The sequence below is a fragment of the Hypanus sabinus genome, chromosome 17, assembly GCF_030144855.1.
Source record: "Hypanus sabinus isolate sHypSab1 chromosome 17, sHypSab1.hap1, whole genome shotgun sequence".
NCBI lineage: Eukaryota > Metazoa > Chordata > Chondrichthyes > Myliobatiformes > Dasyatidae > Hypanus > Hypanus sabinus.
In genome coordinates this window covers 48,534,179-48,555,926 of record NC_082722.1, presented here as the reverse complement: position 1 = coordinate 48,555,926, position 21,748 = coordinate 48,534,179, and the positions used below count along the sequence as shown (strand labels likewise).

Sequence of the window (21,748 nt, the reverse complement as noted above, 5' to 3'; positions counted from 1 at the left end):
ACAGAATTAATGACTTTGTTGCAAAGTCTGTGGGTGATACAAAGGTAAATGGAGGGGCAGGTAGGTTTGAGAAAGTAGAGAGGCTACTGAAGGGCAGATTAGGAGAATGGGTGAATTAAGTGGGAGATGAGAAGTGCATGGTCATGCACTTTGATAGAAGAAATAAAAGGGTGGACCATATTCTAAATGGAGAGATAATTCAAAAATCTAAGGTGCAAAGGGACTTAGGAGTCCTTGTGTAGGATTCCTGAAAGGTTAACTTGCAGGTTGAGTCTGTGGTGAGGAAGGCAAATGCAATGTTAGCATTCATTCAAGAGGACTGGAATATAAAAGCAACAATGTAATGTTGAGCCTTTATAAAGAACAGATAAGGTCTCACTTGGAGTATTGAGAGCAGTTTAGGGCCCCTTATCTAAGAAAGGATGTGTTGACATTGGACAGGGTTCAAAGGAGGTTCACAAAAATGATTCCAGGTTTGAAAGGCTTGTCATATGAAGAGCATTTGATGGCTCTGGGCCTCTATTCACTGGAATTCAGAAGAATGAGGGGAATGAGGAATGAAGTAAACTCTTCACAATATTCTTCGGATAATGGATAATCATTAATCTCTGGCATTACCAAAGATGTTCACGTCACACAAGTGAACGAAAAAAAAGTGTTGAAGCAGCTCTGTATTAATTTTTCAGTAGATGTCACAGAGCTTTACATCATTGAACAAACCTTCTGAAGCTTTTCTGCCCCCTTTCCAACCTAATCACTTGACCAGAATTACACCTATATTTCGTGTAGCAACTAACCAACATCTAGTACAACTATAACATGAGGTGCATATCATCATTTTGCTTGAAGATGCTAAACCATAGAATTTACTCTCATCAGTTGTATATTTTTTTCTTATTTGTAATATGAATCCAAAGAAAAAGTTATACTTACGAAAGTTTCAATAACTATTTTTAAAAATAAATATAAATTTTACGTGTGGGCTTTCATATTACAGACTTGTTATTTGTGTTAAACTTAATATCATTCTTACACTAGGGTGAATAATGCAAATGTGATACTTTTGCAGGTTTTAAATTGTTTCAAGCAATTCAGTAAGATGTGAAAAGATCCAAATGCACATTCGTGGAATCAAACGTTATAAATGTAAGAATAATATCTGCATCACCTCAACCAGTTACTGATACTGAAGGGATTTAATTGAGTCACAATGTCGTAGATTCAATCATATGCAACATTTGTAAAGCAAGGCATTCTTAATTATTTTTGAGGGAAAACAGATTGAGAAAAAATATGAAAACAAAGACAAAGACCTGATGTAACTTTGAACTATTTCTTTAAAATTAAATCATTGAAGAATATAATTTGTAAGTCAACATTCCCTTTTAAAGCATAAAATCTTCACATATTATCAGAGAGTAAACATTTGCTTACATGCAAAAAAACATTTTTTGTTTGAAAAAATGACAAATTCATACCATTGAACTCTACTTTGAGTCACAAAAGGCAACACTTTTTTTTATCTTAATAGGCATTTTTGTGCTGTCTGAGGCAACTTGTATATTTGAACAAAATTTTAGGTTGCATGTTATCAACTGCAGGAATTTCTGTCATGCAATGTTCAACAAAGTTTAAAATAATACAGAACTGTAGTTGTACATTGGATCTTACTTCCTATTGGAAAACATACAGAAATGAAATTGTATATTTGAAATTCATGATTAATTGAAATCATGATTTTAAAACTGAAGCATCCAGTGTTTTTCAGAGCAATTTCAAAAGACATAATTTACAAACCATAGATCTGAATTAGGCTGAGTTAGAAATCAGTGATATATTAATTATGACAATCAAATTCAAAATGTTTCAAGGAAGTTTGGAAACAAAAATTACATAATTTCCTAAAACAACCAACAAAGAATTTTGACATAAGAATTTTGAATCACTAGAGCAACCTTTGAGATTGACAAGGATTAGGGTTATTGAACCAAATTAATTTGCACTTTACACCTTTGTATATTGATAATAAACTGTCACTGCTTTCTGATTGCCAATATAACTAATCAGATGAATAACATTTCTGTACTGTTCAATGATTTACTACAGTTAGCAGTTGAATTCTAACCAAACCAGATGAACGCAAAATACCTTCTCATAGGCTGATGTGTACAATGTTGCTGCAATAGCTTTTCATGCTCTGTGCAGAGCCACGTCATGCAGACTGTACATTAACTGGCTAGATTACAATCTATGTACTTCATCAAAGCCCCCAGCACAATATTTGTGAAGTAGATCAATGGTGCTTTCTAGCAGTTTAAAAGCTTCTTGCATTTTAACTTTGTAGATGAATTGTTACATTGATGACACATGCAAAGAAAAGCACAGGGCCATAATAATAGTCAATACTTTTACTAAAAATTAAACATGTTTGTATCATCTATTTTCCAAGTTTTCAATATTTTTTCTGCCAAAGTCTTCTTGTTCTAGTCTTCATTCAAAAGATCAGGGCCTCCATTAGTTATGGACTTCTCTAAGACTGCAGTTTGGTCAGTTGAAGGCACACTTGAAGTTGGAATAGTTGTATAGAATTAATAAATTGCTCACTTTGCATCAATGGCTGCCAGTCCTGGGTCTGAAACAATAATATTGTAAAAGGAGTGCTGATTCTCGGATAATGCTAGCTACTAACCCATAAAGTCAGTCAGTTGACCTCTGCTTTATGGTTTACCAGGTTGTCGTCTGCCAAGTGAAAACACCCATAAAATGCATAGAAGGGTGCAAAGTCAATGGTATAGTCTCCTGATAGACCCTGATTTTAAGGAGCAAGTTGTGGATAGTACAGGTACCTTGATAAAAGTCCAGTTATCAATGATTAATTGATTATGCTCAGTTGAAGCACCATAGTTTTTTTCTAGGTTAAAGATGCTTTATCGATGTAAATTATTGTTGTTGAACTCTTTCTAGCCTCAACAATGTCTTTGATCAAGATATTTGTAACTATACACAAAAGATTTCACTGCCAGTTACAGAAGTGTTAGATCACATAATTATATTGTACTTTTTTATTGAACCTTTCCATATAGTCTAGATGAAATACACATTGAGGCTCCAAGAATGATCATCTAATGTTATTAAAAAGAAGCTCCAATATTTATTGATTTCCCTGGAGCTGAAGATGTGATTCATAGGAAGAGCAAGATCTCTATTTGGAATTCTGAACCTTGATGTCCAGACATAATTTCGATATTTTTTACGGGAACAAAAATGTTACATGTTATATACCTCCTTAGCCCTTTTACTATGAGTCTGAGTAATTACATTTATATGTTTTGCTGAACTTAAATGAGGCAGTAATTGGAAGCTGAGGAACAAAGATTCATTTCCCTGGCCCACAAGTCCACCCCCAAAAACCGGTAACTGAGTTTATATGTGTCTGTTCAATTCGATGGGTCAAAAGAGCAAGAAACTGAATTGTCAAGCACGAAGGACCACTGAAATAAATGGAAAAAATTGCAACTTAAGGTACTGATCTTCCAAGCTTTCTCAAAACTTGACTTGTAAAGAGGTGCTGCATTTTTTTAAGTGAGGAAAAGTACTCAGTATTTTATCTCTGTGCTCAGATCAATCTGAGATACACCACTCAAAATTGAGGCACTTATTATAAAAACACCTGGGAAGAAGCCTGGTGGTTTTCCTTCTTTGATGAGTTGCAGGAAACAAATCTTCAAATTCCTTCAGTAAACTCAGAGAATTTTACTATGTCAGAATACATTTCCAAGTATTTGGTTGTGATCATTATAGCAGGGAATATAATATCTGGAGCAAAACATTCTGTCCCAAATAAACAGTATTTTTCTATTTCTAAAAGAAAAGGTAGAGGACACCAAAACAATATTTTTTTCTATATGTATCTCAGGGCTCACTGCCATCATGATAGTCGTTGATTTCAAGAGAGAAGGTCAAGATTAGATGTAAGCAAAAAAGTATTGATTAATTTGAATTTTAGTCTTAAAGGAAAATAATAATCTTGGAAAGCTCAAAAATGAAAGGTGATAGATTTGGTCATATGCTTGTTTGAATCTTATATATCATTGATGTGCAAGACATCTTTTGGGGATGGAATTCAGTCACTGAGCTACTAACAATACTATTTTTAAGGAGCTAGATTAATATAAAAACTCTTCACCTCAAGGTTTAATATTCTCTGTTTATTAGTGTGGTAAACCATGTATATCTGGACACGCCCCTCTGCTGACTGCTCCTGTGGCTCCTCCCACAGGCCCCTGTATAAAGGTGATTGTGTCACTGCTCCTCCCTCAGTCCAGGGCAGTCATCCAGCATGGACCTGCTCCATTTTACTGCTAATAAAAGTATTTCAGTAACTACTCTACTTCCAGTCTTTTGGAGTTACTGATAGTGCATCAATTAGATAGCTACACATCCAATATTTCAGTCATGAACAGTTAGTATGTACATGTTTCCATTTATTGAAGGGAATAAATGGAAATAAGTTTCCATTTATTCTATGTGATCAATCACTATTGTTGGATCTTTTTCTGTCTTAATGGAAGTTACCAAAAATAACTTTTGGTGATCCAAGATATTGGAATGAAGTACTAATAAAGTAGATATTTAGTTGATGAATCATTCTGTCTTTTATTACCAGGACCAGCAGACTCACTTCAAAATATTGTTGCACAGTTCTAGTGGTGTTAAGTCTGTGTACTTATCTGTAACTTGTCAATAACGGTGGAACAAGTTTCTAAAATTTATTTTGCAAATGCTCACATTTGCACTTTTGAGTGTTTGCTTGGTGTACGGAGCCTAAAAATGCAGCAGTTGCTTACCATGTGTTTACTCTGCTGGGCTGCACAAATGTTATTTTTAATCATTTAGTCCAATTATGCTTTTCTCAATACCCTGATACATTGGCCCGGAAATAACTCTGACTCTCAGCTTGAAGAAATTGACCATTTAGTTAGGCAGAAATTGCATTAAAAAAATCACATTCTCTTGCTTTCAAGTTAATTCTGGTCTTTACATCAAATTTTTTATTCAAATTAAAATCTCTAAGCAATGTGGTAAGAAATAAAAATGGTGAAGTGACCTGAAAGGAACACTTTCAAATTTGTAAAAGGCTAAGTAGAGGACACTAAGACATATTTTCTCTGTAGCTCAGTGCGCAATACCCTGACTTTAAGATACTAGATCAATGGGTAGAAGGATTTTGAAAAGGTTTGAATATAGCCGTATGGGGTGTAATATATTTCAAATTAATTATAATGAGCATATTCACAAATCATTCTTTTAAATTTGTGTGGTAACAATGTCAAAAATTATACTCTGTAGTTTCAGTTAATGCTTCCTTTAAAAATAACAACTTCTGGACTCTTCATTATCTGTATTCCTTCTCTCTGTTCCTTGAATGAGTTTAACGAACATATAAGTAGGAAAGAGTAACAAACAATTAAGTAGGTGAAATAATTAGATGGAAATATATAAGTAACAACACAAGGGAGAAAGATTTAGGATTCACCTACAGGATTACGAGGTGTGGAAGCATAAAAATTGCTCTGGATCAGTTGATTATTTTTTAACTGTATATTCAACGTAACATGATTTAAAAGGAAAAGAATGCAGACACTGTAAATCTGAAACATAACAGTTGCCTAAAATATCTGTAAGTCAAGCAGCATCTGTGGGAAACAAACTTGGTACTTCAAGTCAAAGATCTCTCATCAGAACTGAGAAAAGTTAAAAATCAAATATTTTGATTTACAAAGCAAAAGAAGGACAGGAGGGGTCAAAACAATGCCAATATGAGTGGAGATCTAAAGACACAGGGGTGGGCATTTCCCTTATTCTCTCCATTCCTTCAAACCGCCCCCCTCCTCAAAACATTTATTTGCTGACTTTTCTCAGTTCTGATGAAGAGTCATCAGCCTGAAATTTCCTTTTCTCTTTGCAGATGTTGCTTGACCTGCTGAGTACAGCATTCTCCACTGAAGGTTTGTTAGTAACATTCTTATATTCTTCACAAATAGCTTAAAGAGGTCAGTACAGAACTTGGAAAGGGGAGGTGGTGGTGTTCATTTTCAATATATATGAAATTCATAAGGCAAAGTAAAATATATTCTGTTAACTTTTGAGAATCATGGTAATGAATTGTGAAATTATGGCGCAGAATTCAGCAATATGCTTAATTAAATTTATAATGGCTCTTTTTAACAGCAATTCAGTTCATCTCACTTCCATTTCTGCAATTTTCCCCCCATTAAAATGTTTAACCAGCTTTTGTTAAAGAATACAATTGTATTCAGTACCCTATCAAACAATATATGCCAAATGCTTATCATTCCTTGTGTCTTAAGTTCTTCCTTATGTTGCCTTTGGTTCTTTTGCTAACCAAAAAATCTGTATCTTCTAGCCATTAAAAATTTACTCACAAAGAGCAACTTTTCTTCATTTATTTTAACCAAAATGTTTTACTTTTCAGCACATTCTATGAAATCTCTCTCTGCTCTAAACTCAGATTATCCAATCCAACCACATACCTGTAAACCATTAATTGTATCCTATTTAGACAAGTTACTTGGACGGTTGTGAATAATGAAACTATTTACACTGCTTGCAATTGTTTTTCTACAAGGGTTAACATTGGAATTACATATTAGGGTCAGCTACAAAGATAGCACAATAAACTCCTCCTGTGCTGAAGCATCAAGCTAAATCAATGGTGACAGTCATATTTAGTGAATTCCACACTAGATCTCATGAAGTGATACTGTTGTAAAATTGCATTACAAGGTTAAGCTATCGATGTTTTCAAAGATAAAAATATGAATAGCTGGATTGTTAGGTGGAATTCACACTTCCTCCATTGTTCTATAATGAAATAATGCATATTTCTATTGACATTTTGTTTAAAGTGTTTTACTGAGTCATCTGAAATTGTTTCATTGAATGATGCACCATCAAAGATAGTGTTTGGGGTTATTTATTGAAGATTATTCTCCTTTCACCGTTCCCTCAGTTCTACACCTTGATCTAACCTCATGGTTCAGTCCTTTTTTCTCGAGTATTCAATTTCCCTTCCAAATTTATTATTAGCACTCTCTATCCTGTGTTTTAAAACAACTATTCTCTCTTGATTTTATTACTAATTGCTTTAATATGCATCCTCTGGTTACCTGTTGCCTCACTACCTTCATCCTGCAGTAGAGTTTTGAATACCTCTGACAAATGTAGATATACATCTCTGCCCAGACACTACATGACAGACTCTCTGTATACAAGTGATTCTCCTTGCCTCATCCCTGGGAATCTTTAGCCAATCATTTTAGACATTTCTCCTCTGGACACTTAGATATAAGTTGTGGTCATTCTTGTTATAATACATTTGTATTCCTGTACTTCCCCATCATTGCCAATAACATTTACAAAGCACCATTAAACTCTTAACTTAGAGACATGGATAGAAGAGTTACATTTGCCCAAATCAGTCAAATTGAAATCTAAAATTAATGATTGATCCAGCAGCAATTGCCATTTATGGAATAGAGTTCCTAATTTCAACCTTCCTATGCATGAGGAAAATGTTTCCTAACTTTATTTCTATAAGGACTGGTTCTAATTTTTGACTATGCCCCATTGTCCTTATTTCCAAAACTAACTGAAATAGTTTTATTTCTCTATCTAACAAATCTGTTCCTCTCTAATAACCGAAAATATCCACCAAATCATACCATCCAAATTTCAGAGAATGCTGTGTTGGTTTGTACAATCTCTTCTTGTAGATGGAATACAATTGGTAAACAATGATAGTATATCCTCCAACAGAATTTCCTTCATGTGCTATGACAGGAACTGCTCACAGTTTTCTGTATGCAGGCCACCCCAGACTTTTGTACCTATAGTATAACTGCCCAGATATGCCCTGGGTCTCCAGATAGAAAGGCCAACATTCCATTTGATTTCTGGACTATTTTTTGATAACCATGACATTTTAATAGATGGACCCAAAGGTCTCATTGCACTTCATTCTTTTCATAGTTTAAAAAAACTCTTATTCTCCCCTTTTTCAACCCACAGAGTAGGACCTCCCATGTTCTTACATTGCAATCCATTCACTCAATTTATTAATACCTGATTGCTATTATATCATTTCATCATCTTGGCTTCCAATGCCATATTGCTTTGCACTTTTGGCAAACATAGATTCAATTGATTTCTTATTTAGAATGAAGAAATGAACACTATTGGTCAATATTTTCTAGATTACATTACTGATTTTGAAATGACATTAATACATTTTATGTTTGATTTATTTGGGACATCAATATGTTTTTATGATTTATGAGCATGATGCAACTACTGGTATACAGAATGAAAAATAGAAAGGAGCTCACAAGCTGAATTAAACATTCTCACAGTTTACAAATAGAGATATTACTATGTTGCTAAAAATAACACTTATAATTTATTAAAGGCTTGCTATTTTAAATCAAATAGGTTATTTATTACTGCTGTTCTTTAAATTAAATTTGTAATTTACATTCCTTTTATTTAGATCTTATGATAACAACCAGACCACAATTAGGTGGCATTTAACCAGGAAAAATCACTGTGGTGAATCTGAAATGTTAGAACACATGCCAGTGATATTAAACGTGATTATGATTGTCCAACCGCATACCTAACGATCCCAATGGTATTGTGTAATGTAGCCCCATTCACCACACCTCTTACTAATGCACTTACGTAAGTTATTGATTAGGTGATTAGCATTTCTATTAAACATTTATAGTTTCTCTTACTTTGAAAACAACTGAATTTTTTGCAAACTATAACATCAGAAGGAAAATTTGGGACCACAGGCATTCCCTTTATCAGTTAAATCCAAAACAATTGCCACCTATCATACCTTAATTCATTTTTAAACTGCAAACTTTGCAATAACAAAGTTCACGACAGAAACATTAAAAAATATCAAATCCTCACTTAAAATTTCAATACAGGAATGTATTTGTTCCCAGATGAAAAAAAGTGTTTTAAAAAACTTCCTTGCAGCTTTGACACATTTAAGTTGTTTCCTACTATATCAGTGTGCCCTAATGAATTCTCAATAGGCAGGGCAAGCCAAGATAAAGCCTTGTGAGCTACAGAGAAAATGTGAGAGTGGACATTCTTTGCATCTAAATGAAATAAACTGCTTAAAGAAATTTTTTATACCAAGAATAGACTTTTGGTTAAGCTACTTGGGAAGGAAATGGAAATCAATAATGCAGAATTATCAATGAAACATTTCCAAAGGAATTGAAGGATTGGGTTAAAAAGGTGGGGCTCAGTTGAACAAAAAGACAATGAGTTAAAAGAGGCACATTCTATGTCTCTGACATATTAGCATTTCCAAAATGCCCTGAACCTCCAGAGATTTTTTTTTACTTCATTAAAATATCTCACAGGAAAGTAAAACATTACAAAGATATATCTTGCAGGATTAACATTTAATCCTTAATATTAATCCTGCAAACTGCAACCTCTATTTTGATAAATATTTAAGTATAGAAATTTAAGCAAAATCCTAAAGGCTAACAATTCTAACTGTAGTCCGTATTGGAAAACATAGTAACCAGGAAAATGGAAAGGGGGAAGTACCCATTTGCATCTAAGTTTTTTTTTGTGCATAAAAGCACTCTGCAAATGTTGTGAAGCATTTGCACCCATGTCTGGAAGTTCTCCAGCCCACTGGAAAATCAGATTAATGCACAATGCAGGAGGCACTCATTTTGTCAGGTAACATCAATGGAGGAAAATAAACAGTCAACAATCCAGGTCCTCTGCTCAGGATTTTCAGCGTTTGCAGAATCTCTTGTGCTGGAAAATGGGACTGGGCTCTTCCAGCAACGTTTCACCTAAATGCTGGTGTTGTTTCCCAATCATATTTCTTGCATGTGATAACGGCATCAATTACCATCATATATTTCAACTGAGTTATTGTTTTTATTTTCACTGTCTCCCCAAAATTACATTATACTTGCAAACAGATAACTCTGACAAACTTTAGTGTTAGTATACTAGATGCCTCTATCTGTGGTCCTGTCACCGACTCAAGAGCACTACAGGACCAATCAGTCTGCTCTAGGGTGTAGTGCAGCCTCATTATCCAAACCTGTGCCATTTAACTCTGCCCCAATTCCTCCCCTAACCCACATAAGATTTCACCCGGTTCTTTGATATCCTTCCTCCTTTTATTTCCTTCCCTCTCTGCTTTCTGTCACAATCTGCATCTGTCCAAACACCCTATCACTCCACCCCCTTCTCTGGAGAACGTTCTACATAGAAACATAGAAAACCTACAGCACAATACAGGTCCTTCAGCCAACAAAACTGTGCCAAACATGTACTTCCTAATTACCTAGGGTTACCTATAGCTCTCTATTTTTCTAAGCTTCATGTACCTATCCAGGAGTCTCTTAAAAGACCCTGTTGTATCCACCTTCACCAATGACGCTGGTAGCCTATTCCACACACTCACCACTCTCTGCGTAAAAAATTTACCCGACATCTCCTCTGTACCTACTTCCAATCACCTTAAACCTGTGCCATCTCGTGTTAGCCATTTCAGCCCTGGGAAAGAGCCTCTGATTATCCACGTGATCAATGCCTCTCATCATCTTATACACCTCTATCAGGTCACCTCTCATCATCTGTTGCTCCAAGGAAAAAAGGCCGAGTTCAGTCAATCTATTCTCATAAGGCACACATTCACTTACAGAGTTGACCCACTTTCAACCAAGGAGTGTACAAATGTGATAACTAAAGACTTAGCAAACAGCTGTTATCATTGAATGTGCAAATCTGTTTGTAACACCTTAGAATGGAAGAAGTCTGTGATAATGATTTCTCATAGGATGTCCCAGTTTAGCAATTTTTTAGTAACAGCAAAGTTGATGTTTGAGCAGAATGTAGTGCCCATTAAATATGCCATAAATGGGTAAAATCCATTTTCCATGCTACTATGTTTTTGGACATAAGTAATTATGGGCCAACACTCTCACAGTTATTAGCAGGAGAAAGTCAACATGCATTCAAGATTCAGAGAGCCTAACACTAAATAAACCAAACCACTTTACAAGTGACAGTCATTTATATGGCTCAAGCAGTTTTTATACTGATTTGTGGTTGTTTGTGTCTGAGTTAAAGTATAAGAAAACATTTACAAAATATGCATTTTATCTCAAAGTGGTCAAATTGAAATATTTATAACAGTATCTGATATCCCTGTTGCTTTTTTTGAAGTATTGTCATGGTTTGTTCTGTGTAGCAAAGCTGATTTGCATTTCAAACAGCTTTATTTTAAAAGTAACATTTATGACTGGTACTTAATTCTTATGTGCATTGAATAGCAGATTGCGACCTATAAATTCTGAAGGTATCACAGAAAATTAAATAAAAGATTTCACTGAATCTTCTGCTGAAAATCGGACATTCCAAAATGAAAATTCAATGTATGCAAAATAGTTACTTTACAAATAATGTCAAACTGCTATTATGAGAAGTTTCTAGTTGTTATTTTGTCTCTAAGTGTTGGTTGGTTTATGTAAATTGTATGTAATAAAGATTAGGAACACATAATAAGACTATAAGTAGCAGAGTGACCATTTGTATCTATAATGATAGGGCTATTTTGTTTTAATTTTCTAATTTTAATTTACTCTTTCAGTCATAGACTCAATTTTGTCACAATATTACATGCCGATTTTTCCATTGTTTAAAAGGATAGAGCTTTTGTAAATGGCTAGCGCTGATGTTTGTTTTGCTAAGAAGCATTATCAATGTGAAACCAAAGTAACTAGCCAGTCCAGTGATTAGGGCTCCTTAAATATGGAAAACCTGAAGTTGCTCTGCCATTACTGAGAATTTTGTTTCAATCAATGAGTGCAGAGGCGGACTTAAAAATATTGAAAAGATGTGTAGGTTTGGCAGAATGTGATTGTCTATTGATAAATTTGTTTACTTGTTTTTACGTTAAATATTAATTTCACCAAGATTGTTAATAATTAGGACCCGCTTTTAGGACACATTTGCTGTTAAGCAACCCACTTAAGATAGAGCAAAAGCCCTTAAACAAGTCACATTTGTGTTGTTCAGCTTTTTGTTTTGTATATAAAATGACTCTAATTGAACACAATGGCTATAGGAGGTAAAGTATACTGTATATTCAAAGATTTATGCATATTTATTTATATTTTGTGAAGTACTGAAAGCTTTTTATCAGATACTTTTGTTGATATAATAATGACTCCACATTGCAGATTCTCTATCATTCTCAAACTTCAGATCAATGAACATCAAAATAAATACTTTAAAATAAGCATCAATAAAATAAACTTTAAAAAAATCAAATTCTGCCATGCCTACCTAGTGTCAATGGAGAACTCAGTTTCGAGGTTAATTTTTCACACAAATAAAATCCCTTTAAGAAAATGAATTTTACATAACTTGATTGGCTTATTAGCTATATCAATATATTTAGTTGATATATATGAATTAAGGGCTACATAAAACCATGCATCTTAAATTACATTTGCTTTAGCTCTGCACAAGCATTAGCTTTAGCTTTGGAGGGATTCAAACACCAGCAAGTTAGTGCTGTACTTTTGGAGATGCCCTTTTCAGATGACATGTTAAGTGTACATTTGCTGCACTAATGGGCCACAAAAATTCCATGGCACATTTGGAAGAAGTAGGAGAGTACCCTTGACTCTCTGGACAACATTTATCTGCCAAATAAACTACATTGATTTGACATTAATATTATTGCTATCTTTCTGCAAATCGTCTATTGTGTTTGTTTTATATCAGTCAATATACTTTAAAACCATTTTAGGAAATCTTAAGGGCTTAACAAGCAGTATTCAAAGGAAATAATTTTCTCATTTTAACTGTTTATTTTCCCTGACTATGTTCATGGCTGATGGGTACATTAATTGTGAAACCGTTGATACCTATGTGAAATTTATGTTTCAGATTCAGCATTAACATTTGTTGCTACTGGAACGAACTATTGAGATTGAGTGAAGGTGAAGGCTTTGAGGTGCAGTTGTACAGTATTTGTCTTGAAAAGATGATTTTGTCATCTGTTATGCCTTATTTTAAGCTATTGACAACATTTAGGAACCATTGTTTTATGAACAATAAATTACAATAATCATATCTTCTATTATTAGGGATCAAGAAATAATATGTATTTATTAATAATTTACAAATGTGTATTGTGGATGGACATCAATATTTGAGAACTAGCTATGGGAGAGTTTGCACTTAACTACTTGTTTGAATTAACTAAAGCTAAATTTCAATTGGATTGATATTGAATAAAGAAACAATTTCCCTTTTTGTTGAATTCTCTAATTTCTTAATTATCAAATCTCTATCTCAAAGGCAAAGTCAAATCTTCTTAATTCCACAGCTTGCCTTATATTTACAAGGTTTTTTTTAAATAACCGTTTCAACATTTCATGTCACTTACAGCTTTGGAAGCAGTCCCGCATTGGAGGACCATGAAAAACAATTGAGAAAATATATCTGTTAAAAATTAGATGCAAAAGGCACAAATTCTTGAACTCAGAATTAACTCCTTAAGTGCTGAATTGTTTTTGTGACTTTCAAGATGTGTATATTTTCATGTCAGGAAAATCGTTTTCATTAAAATTTAAAATATTGAATATTACAAAATAGAATTATAGAAAAGGTTTCATTTGGAGCAAGGAACATTTCTTCTTTCACATCCTCAGAAAGAGCTGAACAGCCATTTGCAGGGTCTGATTTTTGTTTTGGTGCAGTAATACTAAAGATTAATATATCCTCTCTCACCTTTCAAACTACAGCAGTCTTCAGAAGAATATCTTTTCTAAAAAAAGAACTGATTAAAGTTATTAAATAATTGTATAGGCTTGTAATTGAACCTAATGGTTTTTATGGTATAATTACTGTGTTTTTCAGCTCATTTTAATCAAAATATTATGAATGTATCCACAACAACAAACATTAGAACATTATAGTTTTGAAAATTGACTTGAGTAGACCAAAAGAAAAATACATTAACTACAGCATCTTGAGTACATTCAGAATAAATCCTCATGGATAACCAAATTTTTTTTTTCATTTCCTTGATGCCAGAACTAAGATAACATTACCTTCTGGCTAGTTTGTCTACAGTTCTTTTCTTCAAACAATGCATATTAAATCATTGAAGTAATGGGGAAGCATATTTTACCATTCTGTCATGCCACAGAGCTATTTTATTTATGCCATTAACTTTGACTAAAATCCAGTATTCGTATCTAGGAAAGGCAAAATGTGAAGAACTTGACCATGTTCTCAGACTTTTTCATATTGAAGTACATCAGTTTTCTTTTACACAGTTTGTGTTTTCACTTAGTTAAGTTGACAAATAGGCATTCAAATAAAAAAGTGAATAAACAAAATGGCGACACCAATGTTTAGCAAAATCACCATAGCAACCAGAATGGGATTGGAGCCCTAAAAGAGAAAAGAAACAAAATTTACACAACATTCAAATTAAGTGCCCACAGAATCTGTCACAAACAAATATACGTACCTGACAAATTTTCCTGTTTCTCAAAAAGGAAATATAGCTTAATTGTAAGTACTATTTATTATGAAGCAAAATTTCCCAAATAGTTTTCACCTGTTATCCCATAATTAAATTATCATTTCCATAGAGTTGGAATTTGTTAGCATACATGCATTTGAACATAACTTTCTGTTCATAATAATCATTGTTTAAACACTGGCATGATAAATAAAGCAGATAAAGTTGAAATTAGTACAAAAATATGATAATATCTTCCATGATATCATGCATAATTAATCAGCTATTAATAACAACATGTTCCAAGTTTCCTGGCCATATGATCTTGTCCCTGGGACTTTGATTGCTAAGGAAAAGTGACTTATAACTGTCAATTTGCTGGGAGGAATTTTACCCTCCTTTCTTTATCAAGAAATTATTGTGGAAAATTTATTTTAGCTTGGTTGAGTGTGCAATACAATACATAAATGGCAAAGGTGCCTGTAATACAGGGATTTAAGGAAAACTGTTAAGAGTCTTTCAAGCTCTTAGCCAAAGGCAGCAGCACACTAACATTTTGAAACTCTATCAAAAACAAGCTAGAATGTAGTTTTGGAGCATTGATTATCACATAGTGATTTGTTGTTACAATTTACAACAGTGAATAATCTTTGAAATTGTTAAAGTTGGTGGCATTCACGTGCAACAAGATCACCTTCAGACGTCAGCTAATAAGGATATGTGGACACAAGTGATAGCTGAAAGACAAACCATACTCAATGATAATAAAGTCATCCAAAACTTCAAATATCAATATCCTATGAGTAATCAAGGACTGGAAAATTGACTGTGGCAGTTGCACTGTGTCTACAAGATGGACAGAACCTGTACAGATTTTTTTCCTTTCAGCAATCTATGATGCACAAGTCTGGACAATATTGGAATATACTTCACATGACAGAATGAATGCAACCAATATAAATTGTACAACAGTTGGATATCCTGGCGCCATCCAGGACTATTGACCTTTGAACACTGCATCCACCACGTTAGACAACACTCCACCAGCACAAAGCATCCCGCAGGAACTTGCCACCAGCAGTCCCTAATCCAGTGTCATCCAGTACTTGGTGAAAGGCAGTAGGTGCTAGATATGTTATGGCTTGTGAGTTCTCCTTCAAGGTACCTCATACTGACTTGAAGTACCTCATCACCAATTCTCTGTCATAGATGGATGAAAATCCTGGAGAACCCTACATAATAGGTTCTTTAGAAATAATGTCTACAAACTAATTGTACTGCCTCTAGGAGGTAGCTCATTATTTTCTCAATTACAATTATAATGGCCTTAAGAAAGAAAACAAAATGAACGATTTGATCCATTTAGCTTTGGGAGCTAATCTACAGTCATAGAACCATTCAGCAGGGAAAGATACCTCTCTATAATGCATTAAACAAATTATATTAATCCCATTCTATTCTCCACAGAAAATCATCAATTCTCTCTAGACTCTACCGCTCACCTATAGAATGAGGCAAGTTACAGTGGCTGATTAACCGACACATCTCTGGGATATGGATGGGAACACAAAGGAAACCCTCATGGTCAGAGGGAGGATGAGTAAACTCAACACAGACAGCACCAGAAGTCAGAAATGTTGGAGCTGTGAATAAATGGTTCTCATAGCTGTGCCATTGAATCCTACACCATAACACCATAAGACGAAGGAGCAGAAGTCGGCCATTCGGCCCATTGAATCTGTTCCGCCATTTTATCATGAGCTGATCCATTCTCCCATTTAGTCCCGCTCCCCTGCCCTCTCACCATAATCTTTGATGCCCTGGCTACTCAGATATCTATCAATCTCTGCCTTAATACACTCAATGACTTGTCCTCCACTGTCACCCATGGCAACAAATTCCACAGATTCACCACCCTCTGGCTAAAAAAATTTCTTCTGTTCTGAATGGGCGTCCTTCAATCCTCAAGTCATGTCCTCTCGTACTAGACTCCCCCACCATGGGAAACAACCTTGCCACATCCACTCTGCCCATGCCTTTCAACATTCGAAATGTTTCGATAAGGTCCCCCCACATTCTTCTAAACTCCAAGGAGTACAGTCCAAGAGCGGTCAAGCGTTGCTCATATGTTAACCCTCTCATTCCCGGAATCATTCTAGTGAATCTTCTACACATTTAATACTAACTACTATCAGGTCACAAGCACATATAATGTTATCTATAATTAATGTTTTGTTAACTGCATCCTTAATCATTGTTAGGGAATAGAGAACACAGTGTCCACTTTTGGTGGATACTCAAGTGAATTCATGTGCCATGCTTTGGAGTTGTAATGTATATGATCTTTTAGTATTAAGTAGCAAGCCAAGGATCTATCTTTAGGAGAGAGAAAAAAATCAGAAACTATATCTGTGCTGTCCTTTTCACTATTTAGTTAGCTTGCAAGGATAGTACATGTGAAGGCCGCAAAGTAGATCATCTGCCAAACCTTGCAGTTTGGGAATGATTGAAGGGGCAGGAAGAATTTAAATTTTTAAAAGAAAAGTAATTTCACATTAACGTTTAATGACTTATGCACCTGATATATTATTATGCCATTTCAGAAGAATATAAATATCTAAGTGAGAAATCAACCATTCGAACCAATATTTATTGACATTAGATTTTAGATGATTAAGAATGTTTCAACGTTTCATTATTTTAATTTTTGATGTAAGAAAACTATGTGTTTACATTCAACATGTGACTACATAAAACCTTTGTTTACATCCCTCTTATCTGATCAAACTGTCAATTCTACTGTTAATCATCCCTTGTTATCTACAGTGAGAACAAAGCAAGTATGTTTGATAATGTGCCACTGATTTAGAGGTTAAAAGCTATATACCTCATTCAGGCGCAATCCAATGATAATTTATTGTGTCCTACAGGAATTTAGATAAGCAGCTAATGTCAATCAGAGCCCGGATTAATCTGGCCATTTTAGTCTGCCAATGAAAAAGGTGTAGGATTTGGCAAAGAAATTCTGTATATTTTGACAAATATATACTCCGGAAAGCCAATTTTATGATGAATGTACGTTGGCAATTTTTCTGTACAAAGTAAATGTATTTAGTTTCACATAACACAGTTCTCTTCTAATACTTCTTCTTAAATACTGAAAGCCTTTAAAGGTATAAGCTGTTGCTAGGTAACTACCCAGAAAGCTGATGACACAGCACTATTTAATGGCTCAGCATATTATAGGCACTGCAAATCGTACTGCTCTCTGAAGTGAACTATGTTGAAAAAACAGTTATGTACTTGAGCTGTAGTATGAACTTACTTAAAAGTTAGATATAGCTGCTTGTTTGTTCATGCTTAACATAAATAAGTGATGCATCCATTAATGGACAGAAACAGCTAATTTCTAGAAACCTATCAATTTCATTAAATTTTTTCCCTCAGCAACTGTAATACCATATTTGCATCAGCTACTTATCTCTACACAATACTGTAGAAGTACCCCAAAAGAATTGTGTTGTACTTTCTGTATTTACTTCTTTAAAAGTTTTTTTTCCTTCATAACTTCACACTCCCACACAAGGAAAATAAGCAACACCCCTCTAAATTCATTCGTCAAACCTTGTATGGATAAGAAACTGCAGGTCCACTGCTTTTATTAGAGACAAGGGGATTGACTTAACAGTAACTGTACAAAGTGGATGATTGAAAATTCAAAGCCTGTTTTATATCTCCTGGCTTTTATTTCCTTTGAAACTGTTACTGGGCTTCACAACCACTGTGGCCAAACTGCATATTCATGGCAATTAAAACCCCGCAGTTTGATTCTGATTCTGACTCTGATCCAGTCGTATAACATAGTGCAATCCTCCAGCTGCAAGGGAAGGCACTTCTTTATATTTTGAACATAATGAAATATATAGGATTAATGGTAAACCTAAAGGATTCAGTTCTGTCTTGGCTTTTGCCTGCTATGAGAAGCTTTTCTAGTGGAATTAGTTAATTAAACCAGCAGAATGATGTAATCTGGTTATATATAAAATTAATTTGACCTGGGAAAAGTGCTACTTCAATGACCCAAAATTTGGCAACATAATAAAATGAACAGAATAATATCAAACTTTGGAAGGACTTAATATTAAATGGGCAGCCTCCTAGAAGATGCACTTTAATGCAGAAAGATGTTAAATTTTGCAATCTGAGAGAAGTCACAGATTGTGGTAGTATTCTGAGGGACACGCAGGCTCAGGATGCACATTTCCAAATTCTTGAAGATAACACAGTGGGTGGGTAAAGCAATTAAGTATACTACTTGGATTATTGAACACAGACATGGTAAACCTTTACAAATCTCTTGTCAAATTTCGGTTGGATAACTGCTCAAAAGCATTAGTCTGGCTTTCTAGAGAAATCATATAGGAAGGCTTATCAGAGATAATAGGGTTCAATTTTGTGAACAGATTGGAAAAAAAAAGGTAACTTTCTCCTGGAGAAAATAAATGTAAAAAGAGCCAATCTTACAGATGAGTACATTGGATAGCTGCTTATGAGATACAGCACAGGCATTACAGACTCAATGTCTTTGATATTAAAATTCTAGGTTGCTATGAATATGTATTTGTCAATATTGTTTCCTATCCTCTATCTTGAGGAAGGAAGAGTAAGATCTGAGGGAGAAGAAAATAACTTGGATATAAAAGGCATTGAACATATTAAAACATATATTGTCTTTGCAGTAAACTTGTAAGGTCAATAAAATGTAATTTTTTTGTGTATGTTACAACAGGTTCTCTCACTTTTAAATGATATAATTAAGCTACAGGCTCTGGTGTGGTCATTTCATTTCATTACCTGAAATATTTAATGTCAATCGATTTTTGTAAGGTTTTTATGAAGAAAATTAGACAAAGGCTGGTAACAGTTGAGTTTTGAACCAGCTGAATGGCTTGGAGAGCTGCTTACAGCCGTATCTATGTTTCCCTATGAAATTAATTATTTACTTAATTAAGTATAGTTGAGTCTGTCTTTAGAAATTCTTCTTTATGAATTAAAAACTATTTCCCATTAGTACTATCCAGAGAATTAGTGACCTTTTACTAGAACCAACATTCTGCAATTTTCTTTTCTAGGATTCATAAATGAAGAAGATAATGTGAAATAGTAACAGGAGAAGATAAATGATCCTTTTGAATCCTCTCTGCCCTTCAGTAAGATCATGGCTGATCTGGGCCTCAAGCTAGCTTTGCTGCCTTATCCTCATGTCCTCTGCTTATTTGTAAATTAGAAACAGAAATGAAAATTCCAGATTTTATATGGTAATTAATTGAATGTATTCCCTTACATTTGTCCAGTGTTCAATTTTGCAGCAACTTTGATGTAAACATTGTCTCAAAGAAAACACAAAGGCAAAATGCTCCTTTATATTAAACGTGAAATATGAAGATGGTAGAGGTGAATACAATAGGGTCTTTTAAGAGACTCTAAGGCAGGTACATGAAGCTTAGAAAAATAGAGGGCTATGTGGTAGGGAAATTCTAGGCAGCTTCTAGAGCAGGTTACATGTTCGGCACAACATTGCGGGTCAAAGGGCCTGTAAAGTGCTGTGGATTTTCTGTTTCTACATGACTGGATTCTTCTTCAGACAGTGAGTTAACAGATTAATTTTATAATCATTGTGCCTGAAGCACGAAAAGTAGACACCTTTTCTCATTTACACTTACGCTGGCAATAAAAGATTAACACAAATGGACAGGAGGGAATTACTAAACTCAATTTTTTCCCCCCAAATCAGGCCATTTCCTTTACTGGGCACAAGTACTGCTTGCAGCTGTACAGTATTGTGTAACTTACTTTTAAAAAAATCTCAAAAGAGACTTGTTCAAATTTGCTTTTTGGCCATCCCCACAAATTTTGTTACATTAAAATGACTTTTAGACTTTTTTTTGTAAGTCAGCTGAAAAATAGCTCTGAAGAACTATGAGCTGCATACAAAAATGTGCAGCATGAATTGTAACATTATCTTGACCTCTTGAATGTGAGGGGAGAGAGTGCTGTGAAAAGAACTGATAATGAAATGGGTATAGTTACACCTTGAGAGTCAGGTACCGTTACAACCACTGAAATAGGCAGGAGCTGCTTTTGTGGTCAGGATAGGAACCATCAGAAGTAGAAGATAGTTATTTCTATTTACACTGGTAAGGTGGCAAATTACTTACTGAATTAGATTTATATTGAACCATTGTTTCTTCTTCAGACTGTGATATATTGATTGACTTTGAATTTGGTGATGTACTAATGTCATGCCTTGATCGAGACTCTAGCTTTACATTCATTCTTAGGTTCTCCAGCCTCTGGACATTGGGCTCAGAGGGAGACATAAGTATGTAGTTCTCTTTATTTTGCATTGTGGGCTTTAGCCTCTGCACTCCATAGCTAAGGAAATCTGGATGGTAGTCTTCCATCATGTTTCTGGAGCTGAGGTTACTGTAGTGTTGTTCTGAAAATGTGTCTTGTACATAGGAATCCATGCGTTGTAGGGGCTTCATTTCCATTTCATAATTACTAAGTTTTTCTTCATCCTGTTCATGCAGCTGGTTACTTGAATCATGATTATGCAACCGATAGGATGTCCATGAGAAAGTTGGAGACTCTGTCCCTTTTCTGTCAGTGGGTCTGTGATTATATTTGCATTCATTACCTCTTCCCCTGATCTCCTCAGATATTGAAGCTGTATTTAAGCTGCTGCTGCCTCTGCTTCCTCCTCTACGATTGCCCGATCGCTGCTTATCGTTCCAGTGGGTAGACCTTGGATATTCACCCCTTCCTCCTTCCAGCAACACCTGAATGTCTTGTCCCTTGTCACATTCCGTGTTCATCTGTCGAACAAGCCTTGCGTTCTTTTTCCTGTACTTTGGTGGTGAGTTGGATGGTGAGGTGGATGACCGGCTTGGCACAGGGCTGAGTTCTGGGGTGAGATCTGGAGGAGTTGTTCCTTTCCTGTAGAGCTCTGGACTCTCCTCCAGGGGGGGACTTTCTGAGGAAATTCTGTCTATCTCATTCTCAGCTGAATTCTGGAGTGTTGGCCTTTGATACTCAATTCCTGATGGGAAAAACAAAGATTATAAA

General features: G+C 34.8%; 1 protein-coding gene across 1 annotated transcript in view; it reads right to left on the bottom strand.

The window, feature by feature from the left end:
- Positions 1-13,145: 13,145 nt before the first annotated feature.
- The window catches only part of jph3b (junctophilin 3b), a 135,509-nt gene continuing 126,906 nt past the window's right edge, over positions 13,146-21,748 (bottom strand). The window contains exons 5-6 of the mRNA XM_059993011.1: positions 20,839-21,722; positions 13,146-14,547 (exon numbers count right to left, since the gene is read on the bottom strand). Coding sequence (XP_059848994.1) covers positions 14,467-14,547; positions 20,839-21,722 — 965 coding nt within the window. The 3' untranslated portion in view covers positions 13,146-14,466. The remainder of the gene's footprint in view (positions 14,548-20,838; positions 21,723-21,748) is intronic.